Source organism: Syngnathus scovelli, chromosome 2, assembly GCF_024217435.2.
Source record: "Syngnathus scovelli strain Florida chromosome 2, RoL_Ssco_1.2, whole genome shotgun sequence".
Classification (NCBI taxonomy): domain Eukaryota; kingdom Metazoa; phylum Chordata; class Actinopteri; order Syngnathiformes; family Syngnathidae; genus Syngnathus; species Syngnathus scovelli.
Window position 1 is genome coordinate 22,358,387 of NC_090848.1, and position 22,783 is coordinate 22,381,169.

Here is a 22,783-nt window from a genome sequence, read left to right on the forward strand (position 1 = left end):
CCACACGACGGGGGCTTCTGCTCAGCCAATGATTAGCTGGCAAGCAACATCTCACGCTTTCTCATCTTCTGTGTCATTTGCTCTGGAACCCCGCCTTCTCTCATGCTGTCCAGCTTAAGTTTGTCTGACAACTCGCTGATAGTACAGGCAGATGACCCGTTGTGCATTCTTTAAATTTATGACAAAGTGCAGAACGGGTGGATAAAAGGGATGGGAGGGAGTAGCTCATTTGTGACGACTTGGGCTTTGGAACCAGAGGTTCATGTTTCATGGGTTGCTACAGACACAATGTAAAAATAGCAAGTAGTTCTTGGAGAGATGCGAGCCTGCTTCCTGGCTATTGTCGAGGTGCCCTTGAGCAAGGCGCCAACCCCAGTCCCCAGCTTAAGTGATGTGAAAATGTAGCACTGTGTGCGCGTCTCTTTCACAGTGACTGCGTTCTTTGTATGCCAGCATTTGTGTGAAATGATTCACTGGGGGCTGAGTACCAAATATACTGCTGACTGCCGGTTTAACAAAAAAAACTGTTTCTGTTACTATACTTTGACTTATTTACAACATTTTCTTATGTTTTGCTTTTGGTAGACATTTCTCAAAGTCCCAAATCTAATTCAAATGCCAAGGCATCTCATTTTCAGTGACTAAAATAAGGAATAGGGATGCAATCAACGATTATTCAAACATTAATGTAATGATGAATGTCGATGAATTGGGAAATAAAATATTTCTTAAACCAACATTTCAAGTCAAAGGCCACCAGGTGTGAAACAGGTCGCAGTTTTGTGCGTCAGTCTTCATCGCGGACATACGTACGTGCTAGACACCCGGTCTGGTTCCACCAACACATCGGTGCCATGACCCTCACAAAGTACTGAGCCTATTTGGGAAGACAGCGGTGTGCACATGGGACTCTTGCCAAGTTCGTTAGAGGAAGGGTGTGGACTGCGAGTGACAAACAACACATTTGTGTGGGGGAGCAACACATTTCAATTTTACTATAAGGACACGCAAGACAAACTTGGCCAGAACCAACATGAACTGTCACATTTGATTTTTGGGGAAAGTCCACCATAAACGCCTAGAAGGACATGAGTGGAAAAGAACATTTTGTTTTAGGATCATGGGGGATGTTCTCCACTAGTGGGTCAGGACCCAAAAGTGAGAAGTGAGGACAGCGAGTGAAATACATGTATTATTATTTTGATTATTCCGGTGCAGCACAGAGGTGAACAAGTATCCACATGAAACATAGGTAACTTTTGGAAGCAAAAGAAAACCTTACACACACACGCACGCACGCACGCACGCACGCACGCACGCACGCACGCACGCACGCACGCACGCACGCACGCACGCACACACACACACACACACACACACACACACACACACACACACACACACACACACACAATGTCAAGCAGAGTAAGTCCAGTTCTTAGTGGACTAGGGCTGTGCTGTGTGTCAGCAGGTATGCCGCAAAGAAAGAGGAGTTTCACTTTTGGAGTCTATGGAGGGTAAGAGCCGTTTGATCTCCTGAAGCACATGATGCTTACGGCTGCCAACATTTACAAGCGATTTTTCTAAACAAGAAGCCCAAAGGTACCGATCATATGCGGACCCGGCAACCATGGATGCACAGACCCGTCTGCAGTTACAAGAGCGTGAGTGCCAGCCCGTGGAAAATAATTGTAACATTTTTAAAAATAAAATGTATTCCTTAGACTTGATTTATTTTCCAGCTAATTTTGTGAATCATTTACCCATCCAAATTATGTCAAATTTAGCTGAGATTCTGAAAATAGACATACAGATGTAAATAAATAGCCTGTATAGGTCTATCCTTCAGTGCAAAATAAAATATTCCGCCAAAGCAGTGATGCCCGAGTTGTTTCTTGGTTATACTGATGGTCCCTTGGACAAAGCCAATTGAAAACCCCTGCATTAGGGCATATCGTCCCTTGCAGAGCGGACCAAATGGTTTCACACATTGTCGTGTACCATTGCATCCTTAATGTTTACAACTGCTTGTGTGATTTGCGCGCCAGACGTTTGGTCTGGACTTATACACACTTTACATACAATCTATATACACAAACTGCATTATTTTCACCGTAGAAACAGAAAATAATATGAAAAAGCTGCAGAGAAATGAATGTACGTTCTGCTCAAGTACTGTACTACAAAGCCAATATATCTCGCCTCACTTTTAACCCGATCGATTTTATTCGGGTTGGAAAAAGAGTAGCCCAGAGGTCTTAGCCAGAATTTAAAAAACCTATTCAAGGGCATATTCGGATTTCTGCGTGTGTTTACTACATGGAGTTTAAAAACCCGAACACTGCCCTTATTCCGTTTTGAAAACGATTATTGACTGCATGTAAACTTAGTCAATATAGCCTCCCTCGAACTGCTCACGTTTTGAGTGACATTCATGAAACACTACTCGCTTGTTGTCATTTAAAGACGTGAAGAACACACATTTGTGTGTTTTGATTTTCACTTTCATAAACAAGGTTTTGCATAAAGACAAAGTGCTTGCATTCAACGATCGATAGATGCATGGTAAAGCGAATGAACTGTACACACTAGCATTTGAGCATGCAGCAAGGGGCACGTGGATTTTAGCCCATCTGATATTTTTTAAATAGAATATGTAACCCTTTGACAAAAAATGGTATTGTTTTTATACATTATGCTTCATACAGACGCCACTGCAGCAAGTTAATTGAATGTGAAATAGTCAGAATTACAACATATAGTTTCTATGCAAAACTCTCACCAGCAATGCTCAACACACTGCAGATTGAGGCTAAAATTTTACCTGGCTGTCACTATTTTACACACAAACTAAAGTGAAGTGTTAGTTTTAATAGAACACAGAGACATCCAATCACCGGTAACAGGAACACATAAATATATGCCAAAGATTAATATTCTCGTTAATTAATTAATTATTAATTAATTTTGCGCCACGCAATGCATTATGGTGACAGAGTGACTGGATCATATGACAAGACTGTGCAGCAGTGTGCTGACTGCAACAAACCAGCACGTACCAGCAAGGTGCAACTGTGCTCTATGTTCATTAGTGTCACCCCCCAAAAAAAAAACAAGAACATTATCAAGATTTATGCTCTAAGTAAAGCTCATGAAAATCAATTGAGAATTGAGCAAGCTATGGCTTATTTTCAATGCACATGCATTGCTTTTAGATGGGAACGTCACCACCATCAGCTCACTTGCATTAGCATTCAGTTTTGTTGCGCTCCACTCATATATGATTTTGTGTGGGTGCCATCCAGTGTTCAGATAGAGAAGCTACAGTTAAAAACTGGTTACACCTAAATCACGATTTTACTCGCTTCAATCCTACGTGACTTTCTTTTTAACACGGTTTGGTCACGGACTCCAATTTTTTTTGTCGTAAGTACATTTTCAAGTAGTATTTTAAATAAATGATATGAGGACCGTATGAAGCTAAATGACTAGTGCTTAAACCATAGCACTAATGATTGATGAATTTTACATGACCAATTTAAAAGCATTTGATAATAAGAAGTCAGGCTGTTTGATCTTTCGGACCACTTTATTGCAGTGTTAGGGATAGCTAGGATTGTTTTTGATTTGGAAAGGGGGAAGTTCGCGGAAGCACCTCATCTACAGTCACTCACAAGTCAAAAAGCGTAGCCTGACACAGTAGTAGAATAAGGAAGTGGCTGCTTATTTCTCTCTTCCATCCAATTCAAATGGCATCAAAATGATTTGATGTGTGTGGGAATTCATGGTGAAGGACGGCAAAAGTACCCCTTCAGCTGTCCAACAACATGCCTGACCTAAATTAACATTACAAAGGAGCCCTTCTGCTTCATAAATATATACCTTTCAAAAAAAAACAAGACTTTCTATAGACCTTCGGGGTGAACGCGATTCCCAAATTCTGGACCCTGAAGTCCACGTACAATCAAGATTTATATGTCAAGTCGAGTCTTTGCATGCAGAATACATAAAATACATTCAAAATCACAAAACCTTAACTATTGCCAAAAGTTACTCGAACCACTCTCCCTCTTTTCCTTATGTAATTATTTTAATTATATTTATCCACACATCCATTATTTTAACCGCTTTATCCTCACAAGGATTGCAGGTGGGCTAGACCCTATCCCAGCGGTCTTTGCGCAGTAGGCGGGGGACACCCTGAACTGGCTGCATTTATCCCTTAATAAATCAAGAATTGGTCTGTTTTTTATACTAAAAGCATATCAATTCCACAATGTTTTCAATCAAATTAATGAATTGCTCAGAAAAAAAGACCAGGTTAATCGATTATTAAATAAAAATCAGGTCACTGTAGCTCGAACATTCAAACTTTTACATTGAATCCATTAATCGTTATGAGTATTGGTCTATCACACTCATGGATGATCATTTGGTATTGGAATTAGCAGCATAAAGGTGATCAGAACAGCCCTAGTTTTAAGGCATATCCAGGTTAACTAAACACTAACATTTAACATTTATCTTGTCTAATATTGTTGTTATTCTGCTGTTATCCGATGCTGACATGCAGGTAGTTGTTTATGTGCATTTTGGCCGTCTGCGCGTACGGGTTATTTCAGATGTTTCTTCAGTAAAAACAAACTCGGTGCAGAGTGCCGTCAGAAATAAATTATTCAATTTTGGTTATTCCCTGTATATAAAAGTGTGTGTACTTCCAAAAAGAATAGTGTTGAAAATGCTAGGATCTATTGTCGGACTGTTTTAATCCCATTTATTCCAACGCTTGGTATCAAGTGTGCTTACTCTAACCTCTTTTTATTCAAGGTGTAATGGAGGTCTTTAAAGATCCAAAGTGACACAGTGGTCTTTATTTCAAAGTGTCCAGATATTTTATTTCCACTTTCCCATTGAGCTGCAGCCGAGCTCACTCCATTTAACTTGGGTTTCTCCGACTCAGCAGGTGTAAGGGAACAAGTCTTAAGCTATAAGCAGCCACAGCCACGCGGTGTTTGGTGCCGCTTGCTAGGAAACTGGCTAAACAAACTGTATTAATAGCTCACGCTGCAGCCATGACGTTGGAATTGGAGGCTTAAATTGCCACAGGCTCGGGAAAGACCCCACACAAAATGAAAGGAATAAGAACGCAAGGGGTGGAAGAACAAAAGTTGGCTATTGGTCCACAGCGGGAACCTGAGGTGCTGTTAATATGGTTTACGACCTTCTAAAATGGGCGTGTACGTATATTTATGTAAGCAAGTGGACCTGAGATTTGGACACCAGAACAAATGAAATTTGATACCCATCACTGATCTAAAAGCCACATTCATACTATGCGACCACATCATGCAGGACAATGCAGAAAGGACAGAGGTTTTTTTTCCAATAAAGAATGAAATATTTCAAGCTGTATTGAACATGCCCTCAAACTATCCCTTTTCATGGCAAATCCTCAAAATGATTCGCAAACTTGGGGCGCCATGCTCCACCCACATGAGATGTCAAATGAGAACCTAAAACACATACATTTTCACCAAAATCCACTCGTTTGCAAGTATATGTGAGTTTTGGATATGCTGATGGTTCCACATCCCTTAGTAGTCCCCAACTTTTTTAGCACCATGGACCGGATTACTGTCAGACAATATTTTCACGGACCAGTGTTTGATGACGTCACGAGTTTTGCAAATAAAACTTCTAAAAACAATTCTAGAAAATCGAATGTCGAAAGCATCAATAAATCAAATCATCACTGCACATTGTTTATAAACATTTTCTTTGCAAAAATCGTCCATGTTTGAACTACAATCTCATTTCTGCAAAACAGACCAACCACAATCCTAAACGTCATCGTACTGTCTTTCCAGCCAATCATATAGCAGAACAACAACAGAAGTGCGTTACCACATAAACGTCACCATCCCAACTCAGCCTTCAACCCTTAGTTCCAAGGGGGAATTCTGTATGGGAACACCACAGTATAATATAATAATAAAACGTGAATCCACTGTGTATTCTATGCAACTTTACTTGCAGCATCCTCATAACATCGTGCCAACAACATTAAGTAATGTTATGTGATGTACACATCACCGAGGTGTAAAATAATGCAAGTTATTTATACTTTCTTGTGCGGCCCGGTACCAAATGATCCACAAACCGGTACTGGTCCACAGCCCGGGGTTTGGGGTCCATCCACTGGCTTAGATGACATACATTTTCAGAGAAAAAGCTTCTTGCAAAAATTGGTGAGCAATTCATGGTATGTGCTCAAACGCCAATAAGTGGAAAACAAAACTATGTGACATTGCACTCATGTGGACAGTCCATTACGCCTGTTTGTAGCCCTCTCTATAGAATACAAAAGTGTGCCAAAAACATGACCTTCATTCACCTGATGAAGGCGTTGACAAGCATATGTTTGAATGCCGTGGCGTTGAGCAGCTCAAGTATCAATACTTAAACATATCATCATTACTTGGGACGAACTACAGGCCTGATCTTGCAGATCCTCAACTCCACGATACGGCAGCTGAGCAGATGACGCACTTTTGTGACGTCCAATACGCGCCAAAGACAGAAGCGTGCATTGTAACAACTTGTTCGTAAGCGCGCCAGAGAGTTTGCCGTATTTTACCATTGTTTTTAGTCTGTATCAATTTCAGACAAACATCACCCCGCCTTTTACCGTAATACGGCAGCCGATTCTCTTCGATTGGCTTGCGAGCACGTCAATCAATAACATGTAAGGCAATCAAAGCCTCCGAGACTGACACTCGGATCGTCGAGCAGACGCTCATTGGCTAAAAGCTTCGAAATCACTTTTGTATTCACGAGACAGAAAAAAAAGAGGAAAAAAAAAAGAAAAGAAACAACTAATGGCTAACTGCTGTGCTAGCATTAACAACAGGCCAAAAGCACACTCGGCGCGGTTAATAACATCGTTATTGACAGTTTCCGAGATGACAGCAGTGTTAAATAAACGCCAATGCACACGTAACCGACTTGAGCCGATGTGCTTGACAGACTTTACGAGCCGTCAAATTGACTAAAGTCAGGGAAAATAAACTAACATGACTTGTTAGCGGACTGACACTTTGAGTTCAAAGCGCGTCCGAATGAAAGGTTAGAGCAGCGACAACACTTGACGTGCACTATAAAAACACCAACATAGCATGAAAACGAGCGTGCAAAAAACGACTTTAGTCATGGCTAGCATCAGGGAGACATTCGTGTAGAATTCAAATGGCAATAAAGTGTTTACAAACTCACTCTTGTGCCTCTCTCTCGGGTTCTCCTTTCCTTTCCCCTGGAATTTGACACTCCCCTTGACGTCGAGATATCGCGAGAACTGAAGTACGTCACGTTGTGGCTCATCGGCCGCCCAAGTATCCGCTCATCGCTCCCGCTCTCCAAAATAAAAGTAAAAAACTACTAGAAAATTTACATCTTATCCATCGAAGCAGGAATAAAAGGAGACGCGTCAAGCAATGAACAATAGTATAAAAACTATCTAATACAACAACTGTAGCCATATACAATGAAGCAAAGGAAAAATAAATATCTGATATCTTGAAGTTATTACCTTAGTATTTATCGTGATAGGTAAAAGATGATCACGCTCAATTTGTAAAACACAAATTGGGCATAGTCAACTTTTTCCATTTATAGTTTACACATTCAAACACGTCTTTGATTAAAATGTCCTTTAAACAAGTTAGAAAATATGCCATAAAACGATAGCTTTGTTGGTTTCATTTTTAATTAGAAAGCGATGGAGACCCACCACAGGAATTTTGAATACAATTTTATTTTGCGTGTTCGCATTTTTTCCATTTCTAAGAGTGATACAAGGGTTTACCAAACTTTCTTACCTTTTTTTTTAAATGGCTCAATTGCTTGTGTATAGTTTTGGAGGTTTTGAGCCATGTGCGGTTGGTAATAAGAGAATGTGATCAAAGACAAGGAACGAGAATAGTCTTACCCGTGGAGTGTGTGTCCTCAATGAATTAAGAGTCACAGTAGGTTGGAAGAATCGGATTTGTAGATTGCTAGCATGAATGTATGCTTTCTTCCAAATTGTGTTCCACCTTCTTTTGTCTCTGTGTGACGCTGACGCTGCTGTTGCGGCTATTGAGGAGCGATTGTGACGTTTGCGGCACTGCGCTCTTTTGATCTGCTTCATTATGGTACTTATAATCTTATATATTAAACAGAATACACGAGGAAAAAGGACATACAAAGCTGGGAGAGTAAGGCCAATGATAAAGTCAGCTGGACCGCAGGCTTTTTGATGGTACGGTTAAAAGGCTTCAAGGAGATTCGAGACGCGATTAAATGTGCGCGCGTGTTTAGTGACTTAACTTTATTGTGTTGATGTAAGCCTTACATCATTCGATTTCATTCTCCGTAAGGGTTATGAAACTTCATATTAAGGCAGCCCTAAATTTCCCCTCAATGCCCTTACAAGTTATGGTGATAACATTCATTACAATGATTATAAACAGATTCTTTTGTTCAGACAAAAGTTGCAGTCGAAACTGTCAGCATACAACAACTAAAAGTTTCATTTGTCTGAACAAAAGAATCTGTTTATAATATTTACGGAGACGTGATGAATCTCATCGAAATAATTTATTACAATGTTTTTTTTTTTATTTTTATCATCATGTCACGGTCGGATGGTGTAGCATGGAGCAGGACGACCAAGTGCAGCTTGGACCAGGGTTTATTGGCGGAACTCAAAAGGCAAACTGACATGACTTAAACAATAACTTGACTGACCGGGACGTGAAACAAGAAGACAGCAGGACATAACGGCATCAATACAGGACGACAACACCGAACGACAGCAACCAAAACCATACTTCCAAAACCAATGACCAAAACCAATACCAATACCAATGATCCGACAGGGAGTGAGGGGCAGACAGGACTTTTATACACGACAGGTAACGAGAGGCAGGTGGGAACAATCACACTGATCATGGGCACACAGGAGGGGAGGGGCGAGCACACAGACAGAAACCAAGACAGACACATAGTGGAGCAGTTGGGGACGAGGCGTGACAGAACCCCCCCCCACAAGGGACGTCTCCCGACGTCCCAAAAAAAAAAAAAAAAAAAAAAAAAAAACTAGGGGACAGAGCCGCACTCGGGCGGTGACCTAGGGGACAGAGCCGCACTCGGGCGGTGACCTAGGGGACAGAGCCGCACTCGGGCGGTGACCTAGGGGACAGAGCCGCACTCGGGCGGTGACCTAGGGGACAGAGCCGCACTCGGGCGGTGACCTAGGGGACAGAGCCGCACTCGGGGGGTGACCTAGGGGACAGAGCCGCACTCGGGGGGTGACCTAGGGGACAGAGCCGCACTCTGGCGGTGACCTAGGGGACAGAGCCGCACTCTGGCGGTGACTTGGGGAACAGAACCGCGCTCGGGCAGCGACTTGGGGAACACAACCGCACACGGGCGGCGACCTGGGGAAACAGAACCGCACTCCGCGGAAACTCGGGGAAACACAACCGCACTGGGGCGGCGACTTGGGAAGTCTGTACCGCGAACGGCGGCCACTCAAAGTCCGTACAGTGATCGTCGACATTCGGAAGGCGGGGCTGTGCGCGGCGGCAAGAGCCATCACGCGCCGCAGCAGTGGGAGTGGAGCCAGGGACGATCGCGGGTCCGACGCAGCTGGCTTGGATGTCTGGCGACGTTCGCGGGTCCTGCGACGCTGGGGTGGAGCCCGATGGCGGCCGTGAGTCTGATGACGCCGGGAGGCACTCCAACGGCGGCCGTGGGTCCGGCGTCGCGGCACCAGAGTCCGATCGCGGCCGCAAAGCCGCTGGCGCCAGAAGCACTCCGATGGCGGCCGCGGGTCCGGCGTCGCGGCAGCGAAGTCCGACGACGGTCGCAGAGGCGATGGTGCCGGGAGGAACTCCGATGGCGGCCGCGGGTCCGGCGTCGCGGGAGCGAAGTCCGATGACGGTCGCGGAGCTGATGGCGCCGGGACAAGCTCGGACGACGATCGGGCGTCGCAGCGGGAGCTGGTGGTGGAGGGGGGTCCAAGCGCTGGTCGTTGTAGTGGTCGGATCATTTTGTCACGGTCGGATGGTGTAGCATGGAGCAGGACGACCAAGTGCAGCTTGGACCAGGGTTTATTGGCGGAACTCAAAAGGCAAACTGACATGACTTAACAAACAATAACTTGACTGACTGACCGGGACGTGAAACAAGAAGACAGCAGGACATGACGGCATCAAGACAGGACGACAACACCGAACGACAGCAACCAAAACCATACTTCCAAAACCAATGACCAAAACCAATACCAATACCAATGATCCGACAGGGAGTGAGGGGCAGACAGGACTTTTATACACGACAGGTAACGAGAGGCAGGTGGGAACAATCACACTGATCATGGGCACACAGGAGGGGAGGGGCGAGCACACAGACAGAAACCAAGACAGACACATAGTGGAGCAGTTGGGGACGAGGCGTGACACATCAACCCTGAGTCGTACGTACACTTGGACCGCAATTTTGCAAAAATGCTCCATTTTAGTCTCAGGAATGCGCGCTCTGCTATTACACAACTCAGAATGCATTGCGATAGCTGGTGCTATCGTAGTTACCAACAATTCTGTTGGCACAGACAGTTCTCCAGTGCTGTGTTTCTCAGCCATTTTTCATACATGACACAGGTTTTCATCGAAAAATTCTCGAGGCACACCACCAACAAAAAATTGTTAAGTGTTACACCAGCTTCTATATTAAAAATAGTTATATTAGAACAAAAGACGTTGTGAAAGTGCTATTTAAATAAAGTCATATTCCTATTTCGGTATATATATGGAGACAGAGAGAGAGAGAGAGAGAGAGAGAGAGAGAGACAGTGAGAGTGAAATAATTGAATATGAATAAATAACTATATATTTTCTAAATTGTATTTCTTTTTTAATAAAAGTGACACTTTTAAAAAAATGATTTAGAGAATGTAAGGAATAAGCGATCAAAAGTGATTAAAATCCAAGAGAATCAACATGACTTTGTTTACTAGCTCTATAAATATTGCGACAATAAGAACAAAGTCACATTTAAAGACGCTCTGCTGTTGTGGCAGCAGCTGAGCGGTGATCTAATCACAGTCAAGGTGACATGACTTGACTGTATTTTATGCTGGTGAAAATGAACAATCCAGGCTCTCCGATTAAACTATATGCTGGGATTTCTGTTAGTTTGCAAACTTAACACGGCCGTCCGTCAGAGTGTCACTGTTATCAAAAGCACACAGCAACAAACTGAATATCTGCCGATGCTCCACAATCAGGCCAACACATCATGAAATCTCAAGCTTAGTAAGTGACTGACCAGGCCTTGCGCTAATTGACCAGTGGTTTGGCGATCCAATTTACAATGCGCTCCGTAATTAATAATGGACAATTTCCCACAGCACAGCTGAATATCTCTCATGGCACATCAGTGTGCCATAGTACAGTGGTTGGGAAATACTGCTTTGTGCAGGTCATTCGAATCACGTTTACGCTGTTGTTTTATTTGAAACATGTTCTGAAAATAAAATCACTTCTCAAAATGGCGTCACTAGTTTGCTAGCGTCGATGAACAAATCATAGCACTGGCTTCCAGAAAGACTTCGTAAAGGTCAATCCACTAGTACTTGCAGTTTAATAAACTTGTTTAATCAATTATTAAGTAAATTACAAGAGAATAAAATAACAGTTCGAAACATTGACTATCTTACGTGATTTCCTCTGATTGAAGCTTACACCATGTGTCCTATGTTTGTTTCGTCTCATAATCGTTGATGACACTGTAATTATTTAGTTTTAAGTAGTTGTGTAATGGGGGCGGCTCGGTGGGGCACTGAGTAGCACGTCCGCCTCACAATTAGGAGGGTTCGGATTCGATTCCACCTCCAGCCCTTCCTGTGTGGAGTTTGCATGTTCTCCCCGTGTCTGCGTGGGTTTTCTCCGGGCACAACGTTTTTCTCCCACATCCCAAAAACATGCTTGGTAGACCGATTGAGCTCACCAAATTGCCCCTAGGTGTGAGTGCGAATGCGGATGGTTGTTCGTCTCTGTGTGCCCTGCGATTGGCTGGCAACCAGTTCAGGGTGTCCCCCGCCTACTGCCTGATGACGGCTGGGATAGGCTCCAGCGCGCCTGCGACCCCCGTGGGGACAAAACAGTACAGAAAATGGATGGATGGATGGATAGTTGTGTAATGGGCACCTCTGATGTATCCACCATTATCTTCTACCGCTTATCCGGGGTTGGGTCGCGGGGGCAGCAGCTTTAGGAGGGAGGCCCAGACTTCCCTTTACCCAGCTACTCCCCAGTCCTGCTCATCCCGGGGGACCCCAAGGTGTTCCCAGGCCAGCTGAGAGACAGTCTCTCCAGCTCGTCCTGGGTCATCCCCGGTGGGACATGCAACACATCCCCCAAGGAGGCGTACAGGAAGCATCCTGAAGACATGCGCGAGCCAACTCATCTGGCTGGAGGAGCAGACCGGTAAATCGTGAGCTTCACCTTTCAGCTCCGCTCCCTCTTCGCCTCTTGTCTCAGCTCTCTCTTCACCACAGTGGACCAGTACAGAGCAGACGCTGCAGCGATCCACCTCTCGACCTCACGTTCCATCCTGCCCTCGCTCGTGAACAAGACCTCAAGATACTTGAACTCCTCTACTTGGGGCAAGAGTACATCCGTAGAGAGGGGATTCCACTCTGTTCCGACTGAGGATCATGGTCTCAGATTGGAAGGTGTTGATTTTAATCCCAACCGGTTCACACTCGGCTGCTCCAGTGAAAAGCACCACATCATCTGCTAAAAGCAGAGATGTGTTCCTACAGTCACTAAACCAGACACCCCCAATGCCTCGGCTGCGCCTAAAAATTATGTCAATAAAAGTTATGAACAGAATTGGTGACAAAGGAAAGCCTTGGCAGAGCCCTACCCTCATCGATAACAAAACCAACTCATTGCCAGAAATGCGGACCAAACTCTGACATCGGTGGTACAGGGACTGACCCGTTCTTATCAGTGGGTTCGGTAACCTGTACTTCCGAAGCACGCCCCACAGAACTCCCAGAAAGACACGGTCGAACGCCTTCTTCAGCAACAAAAAATTTGTGGACTGGTTGAGCGAACTCCCATGCACCCTCGAGGAATCTGCCGAGGGGAGGGTATATAGCTGGTCCACTGTTCCATGTTCAGGACGAATACCACTCTGCTTCTCCTGAATCCGAGATTCGACCTCCCGACGGACCCTCCTCTCCAACACCCCTGAATAGACCTTACCAGGAAGGCTGAGGAGTTTGATTCCTTTGTAGTTGGAACACATTCTCCAGTCCCCCTTGTTGAAAAGGGGGCCGACCACCCCAGTCTGCTAATCCAGAGGTACTGTCTCCGATGTGCTCGCGATGTTGTAGAGGCGTGTCAACCAGGACAGCCCCACAACATCCAGATTCTTTAGGAACTCCGGGTGGATCTCATCTTCCCCCTGGGCATTGCCACAGAGAAGTTTTTAAACTACCTCTGTGACGTCAACCCCAGAGATTGGAGAGCCCACCTCAGAGTCCCCAGGCTCTGCTTCCACCATGACAGTGGAATTGAGGCAGTCTTTGAAGTACTCGCCCCACTAACTCATAACTTCCCGAGTCAAGGTCAGCAGCACGCCATCTCCACTGTAAACAGTGTTGGCGGTGCACTGCTTCCCCCTCCTGAGACGCCGGATAGTGGACCAGAATTTCACCGAAGTCATCAGGAAGTAATTTTCCATGGCCTTGCCAAACCCCTCTCATGCCCCTATATTTTTGGCTCAGCTACTGCCGAAGCCACGTTTCACTTGGCCATCCGGTACCTGTCGGCGGCCTTCTGAGTTCCACAGGTCAAAAAGGCATGATAGGACTCCTTCCGCTTGACAGCATCCCTTACCGCCAGTGTCCATCAGCGGGTTCGGGGATTGTTGCCACCTTACAACCACAGCTTTAGTCGGCCGTCTCAACAATGGAGGCAAAGAACATGGTCCACTCAGACTCAATGTCGCCACCTCCTCCAGGATGCGGGAAAAGACCTGCTGGAGGTGGGAGTTGAAGCTCTTTTTGACAGGGGATTCTGCCAAACCTTCCCAGCAAACCCTCAATACATTTGGGTCTGCCAGGTCAGACCGGCATCTTCCCCCAGCATCGTAGCCAACCCACCACCAAGTGGTGATCAGTTGACAGCTCCACTCCTCCCTTCACCCTAGTGTCCAAAACATGTGGCTGCAAATCCGATGACACCATTACAAAGTCAATCATCGAACTGCGCCTTAGGGTGTCCTGGTGCGAAGTGCATACACCCTTATGTTTGAACATGGTGTTCATTATGGACAATCGATGTCGAGCACAGAATTCCAGTAATACAACACTGCTCAGGTTCTGATCGGGGAGGTGCGTTCTTCTCAATCACGCCTCTCCAAGTCTCACTGTCATTTCCCTCGCATACCAGCTCGGGCTCTTTTCCAGCCAGAGAGGTGTCATTCCACGTCCCCTAGAGCCAGCTTCTGTAGCCAGTCTTGATTGGGTCGCCAAGCCTTTGGCCGCCGCCCAGCCGATCCCTTTGGTCCCTCCCACAGGTGGTGAGCCCATGGAAAGAGGGACTCGTGTTGCCTTTGCCCGGCCATCAGACACTCACCTTCGAGCCCCTGCTTCCAGGACGTCTGACGTATTTTATTTAAATGACTACCTGATGATGACTATTGATGTACACAAAAAATGAAAAAGTACATTACATTCATTAAACTTACTCCCCCCCCCCCCCCCCCCCAAAAAAGATGCTTTTGTTGGCGTAAACAAGATGCACCTTTAACATGATATAAACATCTGCAGCACCACAACACAAAACCATTCATTTTCAACTTAGGTACATAATACAAAGCATATTGTGTTAATCTTAAAAATATTAGTAACTTAATTTTCATTATAGTTACATTAGAGACAGTTTAAAACGCACACACACGCGCAAACACGAACAGAGCGAACGGTTCGCTCCTTGATGGCAACTTTGTTTTACGTTGAATTGCACACAGAACAGCAGGCAAGGTGTCATGTTATCAGGCGAGACTTAGGTGATCAATTTGTTACCCATCATTTGTTACCTCAGTAGTGTAAAAGACAGTGATGATCCCTGGAACAACATGAAATAAAATCTCTCATCCTTGTTCCGTGCATTAAAGACTGCCTTGAGTGCTAAGTGCATGGAATTTTAGAGGTGCCTCCATGAATTATATAACATGAAATGTAAATGGTGCAGCGATACACTCGTGTGACATTCTTAAACACACTTCACTGTAACTTCTGGTGACATGTCATGCCCCTTTTCCACTGTAACTACCTTATCATATTGTTAGTAACTGTTCTGTCAGTGTTCCAAGCATAGCAAGTCAATATCGTATCAGTACATATTGAAACTTGTCAAGAGTCAAACACACAAGAATCATCTTTACTGTTGTTAAGCCTGTATCTCAGTGAGCCGCAATTATTTGCGCATGTAGTAGATTTGTTTTTTTTCGTCAGGAATCCTAAAAGGTTGCAAAAAGTTGCAAACACTTTTTCTTGTTGAAAAGATCAAATTTTATTTGCGACAAAAACAAAAAACTGTTGACGAATGTCTAGCGAACGTCTGTGAGACGGTTTGCGACTTTGAACAAATCCTGATGGGGGAGAAACTCCCCCCGCCCCAAAAAAATAAATAACATTCGTGCGCAAATCCTTGCCAACCTTTGCAGTTCAGTGAGATATGAGATTTAGCAACAGAGATTAATTTGCTATCCTGTTATGATACATTGAGGCATGAAGGCGTAGTTGGGCCACATTCAGGAAAAAAACTGTATACTTCTTAACAGTATGACTGATTTCGTGATACGAGTTTACTGGTATTTTTGGTGGGATATTTAATTTAATTCTACAATTTTGATTAGATCCAAATTCAAAGACTCTCTCGTTGTCCATGTACTTTTGTTCTAAAATACTATACGTAATCATATTGCACTAAGTGCCCAAAACAATAAATTACTTGTCGTAAAGTACTTGAATGCCTGTCAATGTTAATTTTTTGTCTTCCAATATACTGATTACAGCTGAATGAGTCACTTTCGTAAGTATGTCTTGTTTAGATTGAGGTGCTGAGTGCAGCGCAGTTTTCAACTAGATCGCCTTGATCCAGTTCTGCGCAGTGGAAAGGGGGCATGAGAGGCTGTTGTGTTTGTTTGAGGCAAGAAGAAAAACTCCCCCACAACCCATCGCTGTCTTAGTCTCTGAGGAGGAGATACTCCTTGATGGTCTCTGGTAGAGGAAGCTCTTTGACTGCTGTGGGCAGGAACCGCACGCCAAGACTATGCCTCACGGCACAGCGTGCCAGAGAGCGCAGTGTGGGCGCCTGGGCCACCATGCCGGTGAGCCTGGCAAGCAGCTGTGGATCCTTACTAAGCTCTTTGGGAAGCGTTCCGTCAGCCCGGCGGATTTTGAAGTGCCCGGCTGCCCGACACAACAATTCCAGGCATTCCTCCTCCTGCTCGGTGCCCAGGCCGCGTGCCAAGAGGGCCACCAGTCGGGATATGGGCGTCTGGCCCTTCAAGTTGGTCACATGCACCTGTGCGCCATAGTCCAAAAGCACTTTGACGCTTTCCAGGTTACCCTTCATGGCTGCCCAGCTCAGTGGCGTATCACTGTTGTAGTCGCGGGCATTGGGGCAAGCCCCGCTGTCGAGCAGCGCTCGCACACACTCAGGGTTGTCTTTAAAGGCGGCCCAGTGGAGCGGAGTGTCCTTGTTGCCATCCAGAGCGTTGGGTTGGGCCCCGTACTCCAGCAGCAGCTCCACACAGCTCTCGTCCTTCTCTGCTGCATAGTGGAGCGCCGTGCGGTTGTAGCCATCTAAAGCGTTCACCTGACAAGATGCAGAGATTACACTAGGGCGGGACATACAATGCAAAATCCAAATTCCAATACAAGCCCAGTGTGAGGTTTTTATATGCTGTATTTACGTTTCAAGGGACATAAATCATATGACCTTACAACCACAAACGCCAAAATTAACTAGCCTTATCGACTGCATATCACTTCATCCATGTTTTTTTCCCCACCAAGAGTGAATTACTTTTTTAGCCGTAACAAAAGTCATGTCAAGTATGAGGTTCTCAAGGCACTTACATTTGTTGAGGAAAACGTTTTGAAGGCGCATTGACTCATTGGAGAGCCAAACATGGGAATCACCTCTCGCAATAAATCCATAGTTCAAGTGTGTCTTCTATTATTATCTATGAATTGCATCTTTCTATTGTGTTGAAAGAAGCACAAAAGGCACTTGTGTTGAATCCTCAGTGGGCCCTTTCTAATTGCAGAGAAACTTTCCAAATACTTTTGTTTGTTTTACTTATTTTGTTAGCTTGTAGATTTAAAATTAGCGTCACTCTACCCGGATAACAGGACGTGTCAAGAGTTAGTCATAGACAGATGTAAAGAATTTGGTTACTTTTCAAAAAAGAAAAAAAAGAAATAAAAATATCAGTCTCAGCAAAAAAAAAAAAAAAAAAAAAAAAAGTTTTTTCCTTTACATTTGTACGGCCCGGTCCAAAGCGGCCAATGGCCTGGTACCAATCGATGGGCTGGTGGTTAGGGATCACTGGTATAACGCAGATAAGCGCTTTCCATCAAATGGGAACTTTCATCTGTTGGACTGTTTTTTTTTTGTTTGTTTTTCCAGAATGACGATTGACCGACTGACAGAAGCCCTTTTCAAATAATGAGTATGGACCGACGAAAATTTGGCAAATTGCTCACCTCTGGTTATAAGTAAAACAAAAAAGATCCACAACACAGAGAAGTAAAAAGTGAACCACAAGAAACGAGTATCCACTATTCGCAGTCAGCATTTACCTATCTCTCTTCTTCAGCTTGTCCCGCTGTAGGACGTTGCCTCTTGAACCTTCCTGCGAAACAGCACTCTGTCTTCTGCTATTCTGCCAGCTTCTGTTGTTGTCGTCCCCAACCAGTCCTGTATGTCTTGCTCCCATCTTCTTGTTGGTCTTCCTCTTCCGCCCTCCATCTTTGTTTCCAGAATGTGTTTTTCAAGTGACTCATGGCGTTTGATATGCCCAAAATATTGCAGTTTCAATTTTTTCACAGTCTGCAGCAGTACTGGTGATGCAACTCCCATTCGTGTCAACACCTCGCCAATCCACGATATCCGCAGAATCCTTCTGTAGCATTTCATTTCGAAGGCAGTGATCTTTTTGCTGTCAGTACTGTTGATGGTCCACGCCTCACAACCGTAAATTGCAATTGGAAATATTGTACTTTTTAGAATTCTCATTTTTGTGTCTATACACTGTCCTTTCCAGAGCTTCTCCATCTTTTTCACTTTGGCAAATGCCATTGCCAGTCTTCTCCGTATTTCTGGGGTAGTTTTTCCATTTGCTTCTATTCTGGCTCCAAGATACTCAAAATGACTGACCCTTTCTTCATCACCAATCATTATTACCGCCTTCTCTTCACACTTGTCCGTGTCCATAATTTTCGTTTTCTTCACATTCAGATATAGGTCTTTCTCTTTGCTGTGTTGTTTGACCGCCCTGATGAGATTTTCCAGCCCTCTTGGAGTAGTGGCCAGCAGCGCAGTGTCGTCGGCATACCCTAGGTCTCTGATGGTCAGCCCCTGCATTCTTGCTTCGTTGTATTCACATCTCCTATGGTCGTGTTCCACTTCCCTCATGATTCCTTCAGTGTAAAGACTAAATAGGTGTGGTGAAAGTATGCACCCTTGTCTCACTCCCTTTTTTACTGGGAACCATTCTGTTGTTCCACATTCGAGTTGTACAGCTGATTGTTGGCCCTTGTAGAGTGATTTAATCAAGTTAATCAGATGTGGATGGAAGTTCATTTCCTGGAGAGTTAGCCAGAGCTTTTTATGATTGACACAGTCAAAGGCTTTTGAGTAGTCTATGAAGCATGTATGAAGATTTACATTCACTTCCCGATGTTTCTGAATCATCATTCGTAGATTGAAAATGTGGATGCTCGTTCCTCTGTTTTTTCTAAATCCTGCTTGTGTTTTGCTAACTTCCTCTTCCAGTTTACTTTCCAGTCTTTTCATGATAACTTTGAGTAGTATTTTACTTGCATGGCTGATAAGCGATATTGTTCTGTAGTTGGAACACAATTGTAAGTCTCCCTTTTTTGGTAAAGTTATGAAAATTGCCCTTTTCCAGTCAGTCGGCCACTGTTTTTTTTTTGCCATATCTTTGTGCACAATTTATGGTATACCTCTACTCCTTCTTCTCCACTTGCTTTCAACATTTCTGCTTGTATGTTGTCGCATCCAGGACTTTTTCCTTCTTTAAGGGATTTGATAGCCCATTCGATTTCTGATCTGAGTGGTGGTAATTGTGGTTCTGTTTCTGGTTCTATCTGGTCCAATACTTCTTCTGCATCATTTTGTGCGTACATTCCCTCACAGTACCTCCTCCATCTGTCCACAATTGCCTGATTCTCGGTCAGCGTGTTGCCGTTTTTATCCTTAATTGAAAAGTTTTTGTGGGACTTTTTATTTCTTCATACATTTCTCTGCTTTTGTTTTTTCTCATATGGTCCTCAATTTTCTGGCACTTTTTAACCAGGTATGTCTTCTTATCCTCCTTGCACATTTGCTTCACAACTTTTGCTATTGCTTTGTACTGTTTGCTATGTAGTCCATAGGATTTCTTTGCTTCTTTTCTTTCGTCGATCTTGTTTAGTGTCTCTTCTGTCATCCAAGGTTATTTTTTGCCTCGCTTTTTCTTTAGATGTTTTTTGGCTGTTTTCATTAATATGTTTTTTGCCTCATTTGCAATGTCGTCCGGTTCTTTTTCTTCAATGTCAATCAACAGTGCTTGATCAACAAGACCTGTCCGTTACGATGTACGAGACATAGATCAGAACTTCACCATAGAAACAAGAAACCGTTTCCAAGCACTGTTGATTGAGCACTGTTGATATCAACACTAACAGAGAATATTTAAAAAAAAAAAAAAATTAACCCTCTAATGTCATATTTGCATTACATTTTAGTGTCAATGGAGTTTAGATTTAGAGAGTGTCTTTATAACGTTTATTTGTGTCGTTTGGGCAGATGCTGGTGTATAACTATCACTGGTTGGTGTACAGTACAGCAATCCCTCACTATATCGCGGTTCACCTTTCATGGCCTCGCTGCTTCACAGTGCATTGTGTTATGGCTTCAGAAGAAAAAGGCACTACAGAGCGGAGTCAGGCGGCAGCGGCACAGTCAGAAGCGCAGTGAAATATGCGTGATTCACAATTTGTCTATATAGTACGTAACTATATAGTACGTACTTTGCATTGATGATTAAAACTCTTTTACTGTTATTTGTAAGAAAGCGTTTACTTCTCTTTGTTAAACAAATGCTTAGGCCTGAAAACAGGTTTTGTTATTTGGTTTCAATGTTATACATGTATAATAATGGTAATAAAACAAAGGTTTCTACTTCACGAATTTCACCTATCACAGCTTTTTTTTGGAACGTAACCCCAGCGAAAAACGAGGGATTACTGTAATTCAGTGATGTCAAGCAACCAAAGATCAGGCATCAGTGTGTTTAAGATGCACTTCCATATACAGATATCCAAAACGATTTTTATCCACATTTGGAAAAGGCGTTCTTGTGATCTGCTGATAACTAATATGTTGTTGTTTCATCTCTTTTTCACTGCTGCGATGCATATCCCAACTGTGCCACAAAAATTCTCAATGACTTAAGAGGACATATTTTGTAAAAGTGACCTTTGAGTTGCTTGCATGAAAACAAATAAGTCTCCGGAGCGCCTGCCCACTCATAGTGTGACACATACCTCTGCCCCCTTCTCCAACAGCAGCTCCACACAGTCAGCATCAGCAACCATGCAGGCGCAGTGCAGGGGCTTCAGTGTGCCATGCATGCGGTTCACATCGGCACCCTTTGTGTGACATATTAACAACATCCATCAACACAAAAAATGGGAAAACATATTCTGGCTATATAGTCAGACAAGACAGGTCACCTTGCGAATGAGATCCTCCACGTTGTCATGCGGGAAAGAACGGATGGCAGCGATGGTGCGGATGAGCCGCTCGGACAGGGAGTATTTACTTTGAATGCTTTGCATGATGTACCACATAGTAGAACTCATGTGTTACTGACGACCATGGCACCCATACAGGGGTGACACTGTGGCACATCCACACACAGGGTTAAGTGTAAGGAGGGAAACACAGCAGCAGTGCACTGACATCAGCAACTCTTGCATGACCTGCTCAGGGTGCATCGAAGGAAGGGGTGGGGAAAACCTTTGTGCTGAAGGGCCACGTTTGATATTAAATCAAGCACATGGGCCAGGTCATTGTTACATTTTATTTAAAATATCTTTGTAAGATCGGCGGCTCGGTGGCGCACTGGGTAGCACGTCCGCCTCACAGTTAGGAGGGTGCGGGTTCGACTCCACCTCCGGCCCTCCCTGTGCGGAGTTTGCATGTTCTCCCCGAGCCCGCGTGGGTTTTCTCCGGGCACTCCGGTTTCCTCCCACATCCCAAAAACATGCTTGGTAGGCCGATTGATCACTCCAAATTGTCCCTAGGTGTGAGTGCGAGTGTTAATGGTTGTTTGTCTCTGTGTGCCCTGCGATTGGCTGGCAACCGGTTCAGGGTGTCCCCCGCCTACTGCCCGATGACAGCTGGGATAGGCTCCAGCACGCCCGCGACCCCCGTGGGGACTAAGCGGTTCAGAAAATGGATGGATGGATGGATATCTTTGTAAGATCATCCATTGGAATTTATTGTATTGTTATACCTCTAATTACAGTTAATCATTGAACTTTGGGAAATATTGACAGAAAACAGGTGACACGCAATATTCTATTGCATGTTACATTGACATAGTTTAACAATAAGCTTACATTACATATTATACTTAAATGTGGCTATTGAATGTAAATGCATGATCCGCCACGTTAACATTACTCACAATCCAACGCCAAATGAAAATATATTGTTGAAAAAGGATGCACACGTTATACCGTGGGAATACGTTTGATAACCACACAGCACCTAGAACTAACTGACGACCTCATTTTGAAAAAATTTTGCGCTATTTTTGCACCACTGTCTTCAGTACGGCAACAGATAGCAAGCTCGCTAGCTAGCTAGCTAGCAAGCTAATGCCGTGAGCATTGAAAACCAAACACCGGAGGCACGTAATACACAAACGACAACAATTTTGAGTTCTTAGCGATGGACCTTCCTTCGACCCTCTAGAAGTGGACGGTTAAAGGCGAATACGTACCGTTAGTGATCAGCAAACTGACGCGTTTGACAAGCTGCCTATTTGGAGAGACCGTTTATTTGCTACTCGGTTTGACAGACAAAAATAAGACGTCATCGTCACATGTGACCACGCCCCAACTTCCTCGACCACTGCACTAGTACAAACCGCAGTGTGTGTGTGCGTGTGTGCGTGTGTGTGTTTGTGTGTGTGTGTGTGTGTGTGTGTGTGTGTGTGTTTGTGTGTCTGTGCGCGTGCGCGTGTGCTATCGATATCTATCTCTCTCTATGAAATATTTTTTTATGTAAATAGATCAACACTGATTGAAGGTAACTTAAGGTATTTGTTTTCATTGGAGTTTATTTTAAAACCAATTCAGCAACTGATTCCAAAATGCTTTTCAAAGAAAACAACACCAGCATAGATATGAGAACAAGCA

At 44.1% G+C, this 22,783-nt stretch overlaps 2 protein-coding genes across 3 annotated transcripts in view; both read right to left on the reverse strand.

Moving 5' to 3' along the window:
* The window catches only part of atf7a (activating transcription factor 7a), a 30,559-nt gene extending 23,149 nt beyond the window's left edge, over positions 1-7,410 (reverse strand). For both annotated transcript variants that reach the window (XM_049754672.1, XM_049754671.1), the window contains exon 1: positions 7,273-7,410. In XM_049754672.1, coding sequence (XP_049610629.1) covers positions 7,273-7,377 — 105 coding nt within the window. In that variant the 5' untranslated portion in view covers positions 7,378-7,410. The remainder of the gene's footprint in view (positions 1-7,272) is intronic.
* Positions 7,411-8,710: 1,300 nt separating this feature from the next.
* On the reverse strand, positions 8,711-22,524 carry asb8 (ankyrin repeat and SOCS box containing 8). Its single transcript, XM_049754851.2, has 4 exons — positions 22,366-22,524; positions 21,089-21,255; positions 20,900-21,004; positions 8,711-16,940 (listed from the first exon to the last, which is right to left on the reverse strand). The coding sequence occupies exons 2-4, from the start codon at positions 21,215-21,217 to the stop codon at positions 16,305-16,307; spliced, it is 870 nt and encodes a 289-aa protein (XP_049610808.1). The 5' UTR covers positions 21,218-21,255; positions 22,366-22,524; the 3' UTR covers positions 8,711-16,304.
* Positions 22,525-22,783: the final 259 nt, after the last annotated feature.

Bases quoted from the DNA above. Each gene is read 5' to 3' on its own strand.
- asb8 (XM_049754851.2), bottom strand. From the start codon at position 21,217: ATGAGTTCTACTATGTGGTACATCATGCAAAGCATTCAAAGTAAATAC. The intron at 21,005-21,088 runs GTGACCTGTCTT...TGTCACACAAAG, and splicing joins TGGAGGATCTCATTCGCAAG to GGTGCCGATGTGAACCGCAT. The intron at 16,941-20,899 runs GTATGTGTCACA...GCATCTTGTCAG, and splicing joins TGTTGGAGAAGGGGGCAGAG to GTGAACGCTTTAGATGGCTA.